The sequence below is a fragment of the Nannospalax galili genome, unplaced genomic scaffold, assembly GCF_000622305.1.
Source record: "Nannospalax galili isolate Female #2095 unplaced genomic scaffold, S.galili_v1.0 scaffold85, whole genome shotgun sequence".
In the NCBI taxonomy this organism is placed as follows: Eukaryota; Metazoa; Chordata; class Mammalia; order Rodentia; family Spalacidae; genus Nannospalax; species Nannospalax galili.
Genome location: NW_008358866.1, coordinates 11,237,974 through 11,255,177, shown reverse-complemented (window position 1 = coordinate 11,255,177; position 17,204 = coordinate 11,237,974). Strand labels below are relative to the sequence as shown.

Genomic DNA, 17,204 nt, shown 5'->3' with positions numbered 1-17,204 from the left:
TAAAGCAAAAGAATTGATGGTGTACTTATAAAAGTGGTCAATCTTATAGTCAACTTGATTGGATTAAGAAATGCCTCAGTCATCACTGAGGACTACCTTTGGGTGCATTTTTAGAGAGAATGAGCTGAGGGGAGACGATCATCTCTGAATGTGTTCATATCATCTGATGGGCTGTGGTCCTGACTTGAATAGAAAGGGGAGAAGGAGAGAGTCAGCTGAGTGCCAGTGTTTTCATATGCCTACTTCCTGTTCCACTGAGTTATGAGGATGTGAAGTCTCAGCAACAAACTCCAACTGCCATTGAACTGCCTGTCACAATGCCTTTACCACTGATTTTCAAAACAAACAGAAACAGGGAATCTATCAGAAAATGTTTCTGGGAGTACTTCATCGAGAAGTGAGAATTAGCTATCATTACAGAAACACATAAAAGGCTAAAATCCAGCAGATGAATTCATATACCAAAGACAAAAAGTGTCAAATCATCTTAATACAGTAAACAAACCACAATGGTGAACAAGAGAGGAAGAAAAAAAATAACAGATAATTCAAAACAACAAAAAGGTGGGAGGTTTTTTTTTTGTTTTTTTTTGTTTTTTTTTTTTTTTTTTTTGTTTTGTTTTGTTTTCTTTTTTTTTTTTTTTTTAGCAATAATTACCTAGGATGAAAATGGACTAAATTCTCAAATTAAAAGAGACTGAATGGATAGATTAAAAAAACAAGAACCAAAGATAGTCTGTCTACAAGAAACTTGCTTTCCCAATTAGTATACCCAACACAGACAAGTGAAAAGTTAGAAAAATATATTCTGTGTAAACAGACAACAAAAGTAAACAGGGGTATCTATACTTATTTCAGGCAAAATGAATTTTAAGTCAAAAATTACAAAAAAAGACAAAGAAGGCCATAATATAATGGTCAATGGGTCAACTCAACAGGAAGACATAATGATTACAAACATATATGCACTTAACCTACAAGCACGCAGTCTTCTAATGCAAGCATCATATCTAAAAGGAGAGAAAGGTTCCAGTACAACAGTAATGGGAGATTTCAAACTTTTCACCAATGACTAGAACACCCTGACAAAAGAAAACAAAAACGAACATACAAGCAAAAAAATCTCAACACAACCACTCTACCACCAACAAAGAAATCAGTTAATCTATAATGTAGGATTCTACAAAGGGCCTGTCAGACATTTGTAGAACTTTGATCCAATAGTTACAGAACATGTTTTCATCAGTCCTTGGATGTCTCTAGATTAGACTAGGTATTAGGCCACAAAATTCCTAATTATATTCACTTAGCTCTTGTGTTTATTGTTTCTTGGGTCTAACTAAAGCTTCATTGATTTTTATTTGTGCAGTCATTTCTCAGGTCTTTACAGGGAAACTTTCAAAGCTTTAAGATGAGTCTTGATATTTTAGTCTCTACTCTCAAGCTATAGAGGTCTTTTTCTCTGGAGTAATATTAAGAATTCAGTCTCTTTCAACAGTTCAGGACAATGTTGCCTGACCTCCTGTCATCTGGCAGTCTCCTGTTGGTTCCTCCTTTTTACAAGCAAAATATAGTATTATCCGTAATATATATGCAGTTTATAATATCATTGACTATATTTAAAGTTTAGTTATAGTCATTCTAGTAGAATGGATTTAACTTCTAAATCTTGACATACCACTGTTTTAATTTCACTTTATAAATGAATCATCACAACCACACATTCTACATGATCAGACTTCCTAGTTATTAACTTTAATATTTACTTATATAAAACTTTTAGGATCTTATTAATCTAACTCGTTAATAAGCTACTTATAATGAACCTGATACTAGTATGATTTTGAACTACTTGATTACATTAAAATGCTCACTGAAAATATGAAGATATACTTAACTAGCTAGAATCGTTGGTGTCTAGACTTTCATAGATTAATGATAGAAGATACTCAAATTCTGTATTTTACAAGTTTTTCTGTAAGGTTTCAGTCATATATTAGTATGCTGAAGGACGCACAGTGGTTTCAGTTAGCCTTGTATTTTTAAGCTTATTTTTTGGCATACACTTTCCTTTTCCTTCTTTCTTTTTTTTTTTTGGTCTTCTTGAGACAGGGTCTCTCTGTAGCCCCAGCTGTCCTGGAACTCACTATGTAGACCAGGCTGGCCTCGAACTCACAAAGCTCTTCCTGCCTCTGCCTCCCAAGTGCTGGATTAAAGGCGTGTGCCACCATGCCCAGCCCACATTTTACTTTTTCAAAGAAAATTTTTATTTATTTTTATTTTATGTGTATGAGTGTATTGCCTATGTGTATAAGCTCATATATGTTGTGCAATGCCCACAGAGATCAGAAGAGAGTGTCAAATCCCATGAACTGGAGTTATGGATGGTTGTTAGCCACCATGTGGGTGCTGGGAAACAAAAACGGATCCTCTGCAAGAGCAGTCGGTGCTCTTAACTGCTATCTCTCCAGTCCTAGCATGCACTTTTGGTAATAATTAACATATAAAATTTTTTGATATACTGTTCACTAGCATATATATGCACATATAAATTTTACATAATTTTTAAATTTTTCACTTAAAATTAACTCCTGTTGACATTTCAGGCTTTTATTCATTATCCTCTTTTTACCTGTAGTGGAATTTGCATATGCATATTTTATGTTTTGGTCCTAGTTTTGGTATAATTTATTTCATAATAGTCTTTTAAGCTGTATTCTTTTGACAATCTTTTTTTTTTTTTTTTTTTTTTTTTGGTCTTTTTGGGACAGGGTCTCCCTGTAGCACCAGCTGGCCTGGAACTCACTATGTAGACCAGGCTGGCCTTGAACTCACAGAGATCCTCCTGCCTCTGCCTCCTGAGTGCTGGGACTAAAGGAGTGTGCCACCATGCCCGGCTTTATGACTGAACATAGAGAAATATTTTTGACTTTTAAAAACAATTGAATCTTTTGTTTTTTAAAAGATATATGGCTTTCTTGGTTAATTTATTCTCTTTCTGCTTTTGACAGATATTTTAGTTCAAAGAAATAATTGATGGAAGAAAAATAAATGCAACAACAAAAGGAAATTGCCTTCTGGGTCCAGGATACAATGTAGGAACTATGGTGGGAAGGAGAGTTGTGCTCTACTGGGAAGCTGTGCTCTAGCAGGGATAGAGAAAACCCCATAGTAATGCAGACTATTTACCTGAGTTAAAAATTTTAGGGCACTGTAAATCAACTTCCTAAAAGTCACAGAATATAACTTTAGCCCTTTGAATCTATGCCTAAGAGAAACATTTTTTTCAGTGTCTCATGATTTGAAGGTCTGCACATTTACCTCAGAAATAAGGTTAATACTTGATGTGATTTTGCAGCATTGACTGAGTCATGAACTCAGCAAATGATTGCCAAGAGAAGCAATGAGACAGTAGCTGAGGGTAGGACAGCTAATGAAACCAAATTTTCTGGTCTTTGGAAACATCCGTCCTAAGGGAAGAAGATAGATAATAAAAAGCCAGGGATGACAAGATAGTTCATTAGGTGCCGCACCAAGAAAATTAAACAAACAACTTAGACTAGTGGTATAAGTATGTCAGACTATGGCAGTAATCTAGAACTGACATTTTAGAACATCACCTTGGAGGTGATGACCAGCAACTCAATTATGGATGTATTCTGAAAAGGCTGCCAAGATTCACACCAAGACATGGTGTGAATGAAAAGGGGTGCCAGGGATGAGGGGTGTGTGTGTGTGCATGTGTGTGTCTGAGAGATGTGGTTGTCATTTGCTAAGGTGGGGAAAACAATTGTGGGAGCTTTTATCCCCAATAATAGGGTAGCTTGGTGGGTTTTGTTTTAAACTTTTTAAGTGTGAAATGTCTTTTGAAATATTCAAATGGAGCAGGAGATGTACACGTGGGTCTGAGTTCTAGGGAAGAAGTTGAGACTGAATGAAAGTGTTTTCCTCAGCATAAACGAATGTCATATGATTGGGTGATGTCATTAAAGACTGAGTTTTGGGGAATGTAGTTTAGAGGTGGAGGGGTGAGGAGGATCGAGAAAGTGAGACTGAGAGAATGGCTCCCTCAATACCAAGGTGGCTGTTCAGGATCGAGAGGATAAAGACCAGTGGTTATGGGATGTAGCAAGATGGAGGTTCTTGCTGATCCTGACAAGGGCAGTTTGGGCTGTAAGAGAAATGAGGCAGTGGTTTGGGCTGTACGAGGCAACAAAAGGAATTTTATTTTCAAGATGGAAGAAATAAAGTCTGAACTTCTTAGCTGATGGCTGTGGCTTTCTGTATCTACTGTGCTTACAGTACCTTACTACATCCACCACGGGAAGCCACCTTCACTCTGGGGTTGCAGTTTGACCAAAGGAATGGAAGATGTAATAAGATAATGGAACCAGATGATTAATGTTTGAGTAGTTTAAAGAAGAGCAAGTATTTGGTTTCACAGAGATGTTTAAATCTTTACAAAAATCAGATTTGGGCAATGGAAAGAATGAGATCAAAGTAACACAAGGATAAAGAACAGCACAGCATTCTGGGGGCTAGAATCCATATTAAGAGATGGCAACAGGGTAAGAACCTTGACCATCACTTAAAAGATCTGACTCTATTCTGTCCACAGGGATTAACATAGTTTACCCATTTGTGACAGTTCTAGAATTTAAAAAATAAAATTTTTTAGTATTTCTGTGAGAACAAATTTGTATACTTTTTCATTATAAGAAAGTTCTCTCAAATATAATCACCAGCACATGTCAGTGATAGAAAACTCAACATAAATAGATGGATTAAAAATTATAATTAAAGATTTTGCCTTACATTGGATAAAAACATTTCTAATAACCACTTATTCTTCCTTTAAATTCTAAAATGTTTTTCTTAAATTTTTGTGTATTTCATACACATCTTTTTTTAAGATATTTTATTTTTTATTTTATGTGTATGTGTGTATTGCCTGCATGTAGGTAAGTGCACCTGTGTCATGCAATGCTGACAGGGGACAGAAGAGGCTGTTGGATCCCCTGGAACTGCAATTAAGGACAGTTGTTAGCTGCCATATGGGTGCTGGATTTGAATCTGGGTCTTCTGCAAGAACAGTCAGTGTTCTTAACCGCTGAACATCTCTCCAGCCCCCATACACAACATCTTAATCACCTTGATACCCTCTTCCCTATTGGCACCTCCCATAGTGCCACCCACCCCCCACCCCGGATTTCATGCATTCTGTCATTTGTGTTAAGAGTCCCCTGATGTCCCTCAGTGCAAGTTCATGCACTGGGATCTAGTCAGCCTATCTAGAGTCACTCCCTTAAAGAACATCAGCTCTTCCTCACCCAGAAGTAATCAGTTGTTTAATAGTTCTTTGGCTAAGACTGAGGCCTGCTGCCCATTTCCACAGTTCTATGCTAAAGTCAAGCAGACAAAAATCCTTTAAATTTTTTACATTTACTTTGTGTGTATGCATGCGCATGTGTGCATGCACGTGCCACAGCACACCTATGGAGGTCAGACAACTTCTGGGAGTTGGTTCTACCATGTAGGTCCCAGGGATTAAATTCAGGCCCTCAGGCTTGGAAGCAAGTGCCTTTACCCATTGAGCTATCTTGTCAGCCTCAGACTTCCTTTTAAAATGTTGATTTATATCATTTTCATTCTCCAAAACTTAAGTAAATTCTAAGTAAATTCTTTCTAATTAATCTGTTAGGCATTTTATAACAGTCTCAACTCTTTTGAAAAATAGCCTATTGTCTATACTTTATGGAACTTTTTAAAGGCAATTTAATCATATTTCTAATTCTCAGCATACAGGACACCAGAAAGAATTTTATTATAGATAAATAAAATTTAATAGTTCTTTTAAAAAATGAATGCCTAAAATTCTTATCAATATTTATAACTACCATAAGCATGACCACACAGTGTTTATAATTTTTAGTGTAACTATCAATATGAAATTTTTAGGTAACTAGTAACTCAAGCTACTTTTCTTTTCTAACAAGGGAAGCTATTATATTGAGGAACATGAAACTGTCATTTTGTATGTCAAAAATAATAGCATACTAAACAATATTGTTAAATATAAAAATCCCAACTTGGTTCTCCCAACATTTGATAGACTGAAAAAGTGCAAATTTATAGAGATGGTTTACTCTCCCAGAAACTGCTAACACTCTATGACACATCAGCTTTCATTTAGTGTCTATTACATGAAAGTACTGTTCTCAGTGTCATAGTATCCATCCATCCATCCAACCATCCATCCATCATTTATCCATCCTCCCTCCCTCCCTTCCTTATGTTTCCTACTGGCTTAAAAAATTAATAAAAATACTGATGTGCTTATTATTAAAGTTAACTTTTTATCTAAAGCTATCTAGGCTTGAAATAATAATGCACTCGTAGAGGAAAATTTATCCATAAAAAATAGCATCATCTTATGATGGAATGGTGTTATATGACTGTTATGTTACTACCAGCAGCTAAAATAAACAATAAATTCTAATCATAGATAGTGGGTTTTAGATAGGAATTTCTGATTTTATTGTTGTCTTTTATTTTTATTTATTTATTTTTTGAGACAGGGTCTCCCTGTAGCCCAGCTGGCCTAGAGCTTGCTGTGTGGATCAGGCTGGCCTGAGTCTCACAGAGATCTTCCTGTTTCTGCCTCCAGAGTGAGTGCTAGGATTAAAGACATGCACTGCCATGCCTGGCATAAACTGGATTTTCAGTGCTTCTTTCTCTAGCCACACAAATGAGGTTTGGTATAGGAAGCAGAGAAGGAGCTGGGATGGACTGAGTTAACTTGAGACAGAGGATTGTTTTTGGAATATGATTTCAATGACAGAAAATTGGAGTTTAGAGAACTGAGGTCTAATCTCATTTCAGCACATAGAAATAATCAGTTAAACATCCTATTCCAAAGAATCACATGCTTGAAGAAAAGCCACATGCTTGAAGAAAAGTACTGTAGCACCGTAGAAGAAAAACACTGACATTTACCAAACACAGATGCTATCGTTGTGGCCACTTCCACCATAACCTCTAATCCAGAAGATTCATTAACATAATCAAATTGAAATACAACATATTTTAAATATAAAAATACTATTTTAAGTATAAAGATAAAAATACTATTATAGTATCATGAATGTTTATATCTAAAATGGTTTTTCAACTTAAATAAAACATGCCATGAAGAAAGAGGGTATCAGTTAAGTATTAGGCTTGAGTCCAAATAGGAGAGAAAAACTTATGCATTCATTCCAGCATCACTACTGGAAGGCATAAATACTTTCTCAAACACTGAGAGATACTGGTCATCTTTCTTTTTCAATTGTTTCATCAAGAAGAGTCTTTTTCAGGTGATAAAACTTACAAGCTAAATTAAAATGCACTCTGCTCATTGGCAAGCTACATGAGCAAGAATAATGTGATCACAGCACTTGGAAGTTTTTGATTTATAACTATACTATTCTCTGCTTACAAGACTGCAGTCTAGGAGGCAGAGCAATGAATCATTACAATTGTCTATCTGGGAAATGTCAAAAGATTAAGAAAGGGCAGAAGAAAGAAAAAGAAAAAAAACACATTTCTGTCTAAGAAATGCTCCTCAGATAATGGGAATGTAACAGTAGCACGTAAGTCCCAAGCTATAGAAAATAGAATTGAAAAATTTAAAGCTCTAAATAAAGCTACAAATAAACTATAATGTTTGTTTCCTGGGTAGAAGGTAAATTATCACCACAAGCAATGAAACAAAATTATTCTGTATTCAACTACAACTTGATTTACCCCATATATTGATTTGAAAGAGAATGAATTAGAAATAAAGACAATTAAAAATGGATTCTATTTTTTTTAAAAAAGAACACACATAGTTTGATACTTTGCCAATACAAAAATAAGCATCCACAGAATGTTTATTCACTGTTTAAATTACTCCATATTCTCACATACTGTGAACAGAAAATGTTTTACCACACACATAGTAAAAGCAAATAAGTGCAACCTTTTACACATTTAAAACCATAATCAGATCTGTACAACAGATAAATAAATGTATACCTCTAACAGCTTATAAAAAAACTGTCCAAAATCACCATTCTACTATGGTCACACATCTTAATCAAAAGACTTGAAACTTTACTATACTGCACAGGTTCAGATTGATAAATATTAAAAAAAAAAAAAAGGAAGGGATAAGGAAATACCAAAATGTCTATAAGGAACTTTCCAAACATTGGAAATAATACACAAAACAATTAGTGAGGAGCAATATAAGAATGGATCCACAGGTAGCTGGATTATACTGGTAGAGCCTCGGGAAAAGAAATAGGTGACTGTTTACACTGGAGGGAAAATTTGGCCTTTTTATAAAAATAAGCAATGGCAACATCCAGAAAAACAAAACCCTGCCACGGAGCTTTAGAACAAGTCTAAGAGGACAAAATGTACAACAATTTACGCTCACATATCTGAAAACCAGACAAAACGACAAAAACAAGACGTCGGGAAACATACATGGGAGCATACCGCTTATCACTCCATGTCATTGCACATATGAGAAACAATACTGCAAGTCATTCTTGAGTAGAAAAGTTTTCAGTGAAGTAGGAAGTTCCACAACAAATACAGAAGCAGACAGGATTATTATCACAAATTTAGGGAATATCAAAACAGTGGTGCTAAGCTAATTAAATTATCTGTAAGTTTTACTGGAAAGTTGATGATTTCCCTGCTTTCATACATTAACTTAAAGTCATTTAAAAATGGAAACACAGGTCCAATAGAAAAGGCTTTTCCACATGCAATCTTATACGATGCATCCTGGTTCTTTTTTTCTAAGTATTTCACATTGGATATGTACAATGCTGATATATACAACCACATATGTTCAGCAGACATCACTAAGCTGTTCCCTTGCCAAATGTTCATATTTACACTGCCACTTCCCTCTCCAGATAGATGTTCTTCTCCTCCAGGTGACACAAAGTAAGCCTGAAGAGTTCGTTTTTGAGGATTTTAGGAGCCTAGTGTTTGGATTTCTCTTGAATGGATGATAAGATGAGAAGTCCACAAAAGAATGCAGCTATACAAGCAAGCCTTTTAAAGAGACATGAGTTATCTTTAGGAATAATAATCTGTGCAAGGTCATTAGTGATCCGTGAAATTTCATGGGCTACACAAACAAAGATGAAAGTGCTGACGATGATGTTGAGCGTAGGGTTTCCAGGGATGAGGACCAAGATGCCCCTTGTGTCTGCTGCCAGCCATATGTGATACTGACAAATAAACAGCTAGGAGAAAAAACATTTCAAGTTATGTATTTACAGGTCAGGGAAGAGATCACAAGGTTTTTTTCTCTAACAAATATGTGATAGAACAGTAACATTTTAAGGCTTTTTCAACCCATTTGATTCTTCCTCACTACTGGTCCAGCAAAGCTACTGCAGTATTTACAACTTCTATACAACCTCCCTCTCTTCTAAACAAAACTATGGACAATAGAACACTGACTAGAATAGAACCCAGAGAAATTTATTTGCCTATTAAAGAAAACAACTTAATAAATCTTATACTCTAAAAAGCATCTGTTATAGCATGAGTGGTTCATATACTTAAGCTTAGAATCTGCAGAATGTTCTTCAGACCTGATGGTTTAAGCTAATTTTGTAGATAACTTCATCTTATGTAGCTCACACAAAATGGAACGAATTTAAATGTTTCCCCACAGTTTCCAATGATAGTAAAAGTGAAATTATTATAGTAAACTTTAGAAATCTGAATTTCAGTAATATTTAATTATGGAAATGAACAGAAAGTCAAAATCTCCCTAGTTTGACTCCATTTATATCTGGTTTAAGCATCTTGGTTGTGCTCAAAAGCTTAAGACAATGTAAGGACTGTTTTGAAAGTCACCTCCATGTAGTTATTATTAAATAAGTCTTTAATGACACTAATGAATCTCTCAGTTCTCATTAAAGAAGATCCCTCACGCAACAGAGGGCCAAGAACACAAAATGGTCACAAATGGCCAAAACATAGAGATCAAGAGTCTGCAGACTGATGGTCTTTGGACAGGACTCCTATATTAAACTTTACCCACCTGGAGTCAGCAGGGATCATTGTGGAAAAGGGTGCGGGAAGGCTGTAAGAGCCAGGGAGGAGGTGCATGACCATACAGAAACAGGGTCCTACAAGCTCCTGAGAACCTGCTCATATGATTCTATGGCAATGATGTCAGCATACACAAGTCCCATGCAAACCCAGACAAAAACCCAGCATAGAACTGGGAAAATGAACAGCAGAACCCAATCTTAGCTGAAGAAACATTGGCAACTCATTACCGCTAAGTGAAGAGCTGATCTTCCTAAAACAAGGGACTTTAGATAGGTTGACTAGACCTCAGTGGATGGCCTTGCACTGGGGAACCCCAGGCATCAGTGATTTGACACATTGGGCCTTAACATGGATGGCAGAGTATATGGGTTCCAGTGGGGGGGCTATGGGAGTGTGCTGGTGGGGATGGGGGGGTATAAAGATGATTAATATTGTTTGAGATATTCTGTATAAAATACACAAAAATTCAATAAAAACAAATTTTAAAAAAAGTCTTTAAAGACATTCCCAAAGGATTTACTATTGTTCCAAGTTAGTATAATCCTATATAAAATATAACTTTGATTTTAAAGAATATGTCAGATTTACACATCCACACACATATATATGTACATACATGCACATACACAAACTACATCTAGCTGTGTGTGATAAAACAAAATATTAATGTACCAACCTCTAGTGAAATTTTCCCAAACCAAGCAAAAAATGAACTGTAAACAGAACGGGCATATCCAGGGATATTCCTTATCAGAATGAAGGCTAAAATCTATGAGGAAAAATCCAAAAGTAAATATTAGCATACTTATTATTCAGAATTTCAAATGAAGCTTTAAGTGGTAATTTTACTGTCTATAGTCTTAAATTTGATACATAACAATTTTTTACAGTAATAACATATTGGCAAGGTTTTTTTTGGTTACATTGTTAAGTAACCAAACTGGGTCTCTCAGTATACTGCCTGTATACTGCTCACTATATACTAGTGTGGATTTGAGGTAATGCAAGACAGAAAAATCTTACTTTATGTATAATGGAGAAAACCTTCCTGAGGCTCTCTGCGTAGAAGGTGGCATCACATTTCTGTGCTAAAATAAATTCATGGTACAATTTTGCTCCTTTCATAGAGGATCTGCCTGGTTGAGGGTCAGCATGTTCTCTTATTTCAAAATCCTTATTGTGACTTAGATATGAGTGTCCCCCCCAAACGGATTAACCCATTGGTGAGTTCATGGGCTGAATGGACTATTAACTGGTGGGAACCGGGTAGAGGAAATACATCAATGAGGGGTATGCTTTTGAAGGATATATCTTATCCCTGAATCGTTCTACTCTATTTTTGCTTCCTGGCCATGATGAGACGAGCAGCTCCGATTTACCCCATTAACCATACAGATAGCCTGCCTCACTACAGCCCAGACACAACACAGCCTGCTGACTTTGTACTGAAACTTTGAAATCATGAATCAAATCAAGTTTTTCTCCTTTAAGCTGCTTTTCTTAAGTGTTTTGTCCCAGTGACAGAAACCCGATTAACACACAATCTTTCCTCCACTGACAGTCAGGTTAGTATGGGAAACAGGGTGACCATGAATATCTTCAGGTGTCCTCTGGCAGCCTGATGGATGACGTCTTGAACAGCATTCATATGCAGTAGTTTTCTCTCTGGACCTTTCCTTTCAGCAGTATCTACAGCTTTGGGGCTCCTTGTTGTCAGCCCTCTCTTGTATCTTTTGGTACAAGGTAGAACAGTCTTAGCTCTTCTAAATTTTCTATTTACAGTCTCTTATTCAGTAACCAGTTTATTAAGCAAATCATCACCCTTAGAATTCACCTTTCAAAGAAGCAAAAAATTATACTTAAAAAGGAGAAAGACTCAAATTTCATAATTATCTTTCTAAAATCTTCTCTTATAAAAGGATTGGGAACTCGATTTACACTTCAGAGAAAACTTCATATTCAGTGCTGTTCACCCTGTTCTTATGTCAAAGGGTGTAGGAAGTTTCTAGAGACCATAAAGAGTAAGGAAGTGAAAGGAGATATGTGGAAAATTTGATTTTTAGGAAAAACCAGCAAGACCCACTCAGGTATGATTCAATGGAGGGATACCTGTGGGCAACAGCCCCAAGGAGACTAAGTTTCAGTCTGGCCTTTTCTCTGTACCAATTCTGGGACTGTGGAAAGGCACTTAATTTTCTAGGTCTATTTCTGTACAAATGGAGATTAGCTTAACTTTGAAAGGCTGGCATGAACATTAGTATGAAAACAGGCATGAATAGTTATTATAGCATATGCTGGAAATCATTTAAAGAGGCACACTAGATGGCTAACAGTATAGGAATTACATATTAAGTGGTAAAAATCAGGAAGAGGAGACCTAAGTCTTTACAAATAAAACTATTTAATAAGTTGTTATTAATAAAGTATAATATACTTGTAATGTAAAATTACAGTGCCAGATTCTGACCACCAGGGAAGCTGGGAACGGCCCAAGGCAAGTCACTTCATTTCTTTCTATCTGTAATCTTCCATTTCCCAAAGTGTACTTCATTTCTGTATCATATTGAACTCTTATGTTTATCATACACTTAGTAAGCAAGTAGGAAAAGAGAAAACCCAAAGAAATAATAACTACAGAGAACAAGGTGAAGTCTAGGGAGCTATTCTCTATTAATTTCAAATGAATATAATGTTTAAAATTGGAATAGCATTATAACTTTCTAGGTATTGTCGTAAGCATTTTCTATATATTATGGTTAATTGTCTATTCTATAGCTAAGCCCTGCTAGAAACTTTTATCCAGAATGATAAGCAAAACCACAAAGTTCAGATTCAGAGACTGATATGGGCTGGAGATGTAGCTCAATGGTAGTATGCTTATCTAGCATGTGCTAGATCTTGGGTTTGGTTTGATTTCTACCACAGAAAGGAAAAGGAAAAGAGAGAGGGAGGGAAGGAAGGAGGGAAGGAGGGAGGAAGGAAGGGAGTGAGGAAGGAAGGATGGGTGAACATGCCTTCTAATGAGTCAGGCTAGGAACTATTTTCAAATGAAGAACTAGAAATCATGTATTTGTTTGAAATCTTAAAGGAATTTCCTCAGATAAGTTCTCTAATGATATCTATTTGTCTGTCTGTCTGTCTGTCTGTCTCTCTCTCTCTCTCTCTCTCTCTCTCTCTCTCTCTCGCATTCTCTCAATGCCCCATGAGCCACACATATACCCTCTGTTCACATCTGAGAGTAAGAATAAACTTTGGTCAGAAAAAGGATGTGGCTTACAACATTGGAAGTTTCTTAGATACTCTTAACTTCTATACAAAGTGCAGCAAATGTCAGTGAAAAGATTCAGCAGTCAATAAAGCTAATGTTCACTTCAATTTATGGTCCTTATCCATTCTTTCACTCTGTAATGGAGAATCATGGCCCTCATAACAAAGGTAACTGGAAATAGAAGTATGTGGAGGCGGCCAACCGGGAGAGATTTGGTATTATTCTACATGCATTCACTCTTTCCGTTTGTCTCCTTAAATTGTTCTGTACCACAATACTGTAAGTACTGATGCTTCCCTCTCATCCTGTGAGTCATAGCAGTCATATTTGATAAGATGTACAAAGAGTTATTGGTAAGTAGCACTGCTATCCACAAAAGTAAAAGAATACTATACAGAGACAGTATGAAGTTGAAAACTTCATTACCAATTACATCTGGAGAATCTCTTACATGTATGGTGCTATTGAGTATACAGAGGCTCCAAAGAAATAAAATTGTGCCTGCATTGAAGAGAACTAAGGACTAAGACACTCCAGAACTCTCCATGCTCCTCTTGGCTAGACTACTCATATTTCAGACTTTAACTTAATCACAATTTCCTCCAAGAACCCCGCTCTTATATCAACAAAAGTTAGAAAGAACACCCAAGCTTCCCAAGCAATCTGTGCTTAACCATCCCCACACTATGATTACACCCTGTCATTATCTACATTTACCTCTGCAAAAAGTAAATCTGATTTGAGTTGTCACCAACCACCAACATTTTCAGGCATTATCACAAATTTCTCTAGAAGTATGTGGCCTTTTGGGGTTCAGCCCCAGTGGCCCGCTTTAAGCTCCCTGGATATATCATGGTCCTATCCACTGTAGGACCTGCTGAAGGTGCCTCCATTTTCAGAGAATCATCTGAGATCCCTGACCACTTTCCCTTCTATTCCAATTAGGTCACCCTTTATTATGTTCTCTAATAATATAATACATTTCTAGTTATGTGTCCATTATCTGATAACTATATGTAACAGAAGGTTGGAGCCTCTATAAGGGTAGAAACGATGCTGGATTTGGTTATCACTGGAATATCTAAGCATGCAGAATCAAAAGTTTATTAAATGAATATAAAGCATTGTCAAATAAATGAATGTGTACTGATCTACTTCTCTATTAAAACTATAAATTTCTTCAGGACAAGAGTAATATCTTGCTTAACACTGATCTTTTTAGTACTAGCATGGTACTTAACATAGTAGGTAATTAATAACTAAAATTAAATAAATTTGAATAAATGTTGAAAAGCAAATATGAGAAAAGAATTAAAGTTTTTGTGTGTGTGTGTGGGAGGGTGTGTGTGTGTACGCATATATAGAAGAGGGAGGTGGACACTGGGTGTCTTCCTCAACTTCTTTCCATCATATTTTTGGTTTGGTTTTTGTGGGGATTTTTTGAGATAGGGTTTCCCTTCAAGCCCCAGCTGGCCTGGAACTAGTTATGTAGACCAGGCTGGTCTACAATCATGTCCTGCTGCAACCTGGCTTTTTACACAGGTGCCAGGGACTGAACTCAGGTCTTCATGCTTGTGCAGTAAGCACTGTACCAACTGAATCATCTCCTTCGCACTAGAATTAACATTTTCTAAATTACAAATTCTTAGCTGGATCTTTTCTGAACATGAAAAATAATAACCCTTTGAAAGTGATTTCAATATCCTTATTTCTCAAAGGAAGATAGGGCTTAGAAAGATTAAGTAACTTCCCCATATTTTCTGGAGCCTGAGCTCAAATCTCTTTATTCCTCTATATTTCAACAGAAAAACTAGAAGTAAAAAAAAAAATTCTCTAAATCAAAATAATTCTCTGGAGCTGAGCATGATGGCAATGCCATAATCTCAACACCTGGGGCCTGAGGCAAGAGGATCACAAGACTGAGGCCACCATGAGCTGTGTAGCAAGATCCTATCTAGAGAAAAAGCAAGAAAGAATTACCTGAACCACAGAAACAGATGGGTGGAGCTCATTACACTCAGCTTTGTTTTTACAACTGCTAGCCCAGATGGAATAGGTCTAAAACAAGAAAGTACAGATCAGTTCACAAAAACAGGCAAATCTTCCACGCTCATAAAATAGAATGCTGCAGTAGTTTTCTGTTTTATGACATTATAGTTCACTATGCTATATAAAAAGCTTAGTTCGTTTTGTTCATCACTTGTTTTAGCAGGATTAGCATCCAAACAAGAAAGCAGAGACAGGAACAGAGATGTGGGCTTTTCTGGAAACAGTGATCACGAGACAATGCTGGCTCTTCACATTAAATACTACACAGTATAATTTCCCAAATTGATTGTAACGTTTAAAATTCCTATTCTCAGTTATCCTTCATACTTAATTTATATATGCATTCTATCAATGAAACAAATACAATAAAAAAGAATTTAGAGGTAATTATTTATTAAAAGTAATTCATTGCACTTTTTTGTTTTAAGGTTAACTTTCGATATCATTTAAAGATTTGAAAAATTAGAAGTTAGATTTTGAAACTTACCAAGAAAGAAACTACTGAAATAAACAATAGAAAATTTGAAATTTTGTTTGAAAACAGAGGTTCACCCTTTCCTTCAGAAAGCACTTGGCGTTTCTGCAAAGCCAGATAAAAGAAAGCAAACAGCATTCCATGGAAGACTACCTGAAAACAACCAACAGAAAACTTGTTTTACAGAGTTCCTTCTTAAAATGGTTACTGAAAACTGTGTGAATATAAATAAGCAGGTTAGATGCTTTGGAGTTGCTATGAAGAGATTAAATTTCAAGACCAAAACTCTGAACGGTGAAATAAAGGTAGTGGTTATTACAAAGCATCAATGGGACAAGCAAACATCTCCCCGACAGAATGAGGTAAAGCTGGTTCCCTAAGTCCACACAGCAGCTAGCCAGGGAACAAGGACAATTTATTTTTTCCAGTGTTGGAGACTGAACTCAGGACCTTGTATATGCTAAATACCAACTCCTCTGCTGAGCTACCCTGCTTCAACAATTTAAACATGATAAACTCTTCTAAATATTCCCAATGATAAGACACATTTTATAGAATCCTTTATCAAATCAAATACTATCACCAAATAATATTTTTAAGCAGGAAACTATATACATGTATATAATATATAATATGTATATATGTAATATATAACATATAATATGGCAGAGCAGAAAGCACATAAATTTTCTCTTTTAAAAAAATACATAAATCAATACAGACAATGTGATTTATCACTGCAATGGACTGAGCAATGGACTGAATATTTGTGTCCCCCAATTGCCCCCTCCCCAGCCTCAAAAAACTCCCCAATGTTTCAACCTAATTTCTAAAGTGACAGAGACAGTTTGTACATAGAGTATCTGGGAAGTGATAGGGTCATGAGTTTGGAAACTTTATAAATGGGATTAATGCCTTACAAAAGAGACCCCAGAGAGCTTCCTAGTCTCTTGCACACGAGAACATGGCTGTCTATGATCCAGGAAGTAGGCCCTCACCAAACACTGAATCTGCTGGCACCATGAGCTTAGATTTCCCAGCCTCTGGAACTGTGAGAAATGTTTTGTTCAGGAGCCAAACAGGCCATGCTATTCTACTTGAGTGGCCCAAACAGATTAAGACAAGCACATCACTGCAGATGACTCTAATGACACTTTAGCAAAGGCTTTTGATTCATGTGTGGTTTGAAAATACATTAAAGTATACCAGAAAATACACAAATGTTAGAAACCAGAATGTCACAGAATAGTTACTAAGAAAACACACTGAAAGAAAAGAGGTGAATCAAGAATGGAA

At 36.1% G+C, this 17,204-nt stretch overlaps 1 protein-coding gene across 3 annotated transcripts in view; it reads right to left on the bottom strand.

Annotated features, from left to right (window-relative positions):
* The window catches only part of Casd1 (CAS1 domain containing 1), an 86,104-nt gene that overhangs the window by 11,806 nt on the left and 57,094 nt on the right, over nt 1-17,204 (bottom strand). For 2 of the 3 annotated variants that reach the window (XM_029558344.1, XM_008822560.3), the window contains 4 exons: nt 15,921-16,061; nt 15,365-15,442; nt 10,793-10,885; nt 7,883-9,293 (listed from right to left, as the gene is read on the bottom strand). In XM_029558344.1, coding sequence (XP_029414204.1) covers nt 9,027-9,293; nt 10,793-10,885; nt 15,365-15,442; nt 15,921-16,061 — 579 coding nt within the window. In that variant the 3' untranslated portion in view covers nt 7,883-9,026. Of the gene's footprint in view, nt 1-7,882; nt 9,294-10,792; nt 10,886-15,364; nt 15,443-15,920; nt 16,062-17,204 lie in introns of those variants that run through there. The other variant, XM_029558345.1, reaches the window with a different exon arrangement.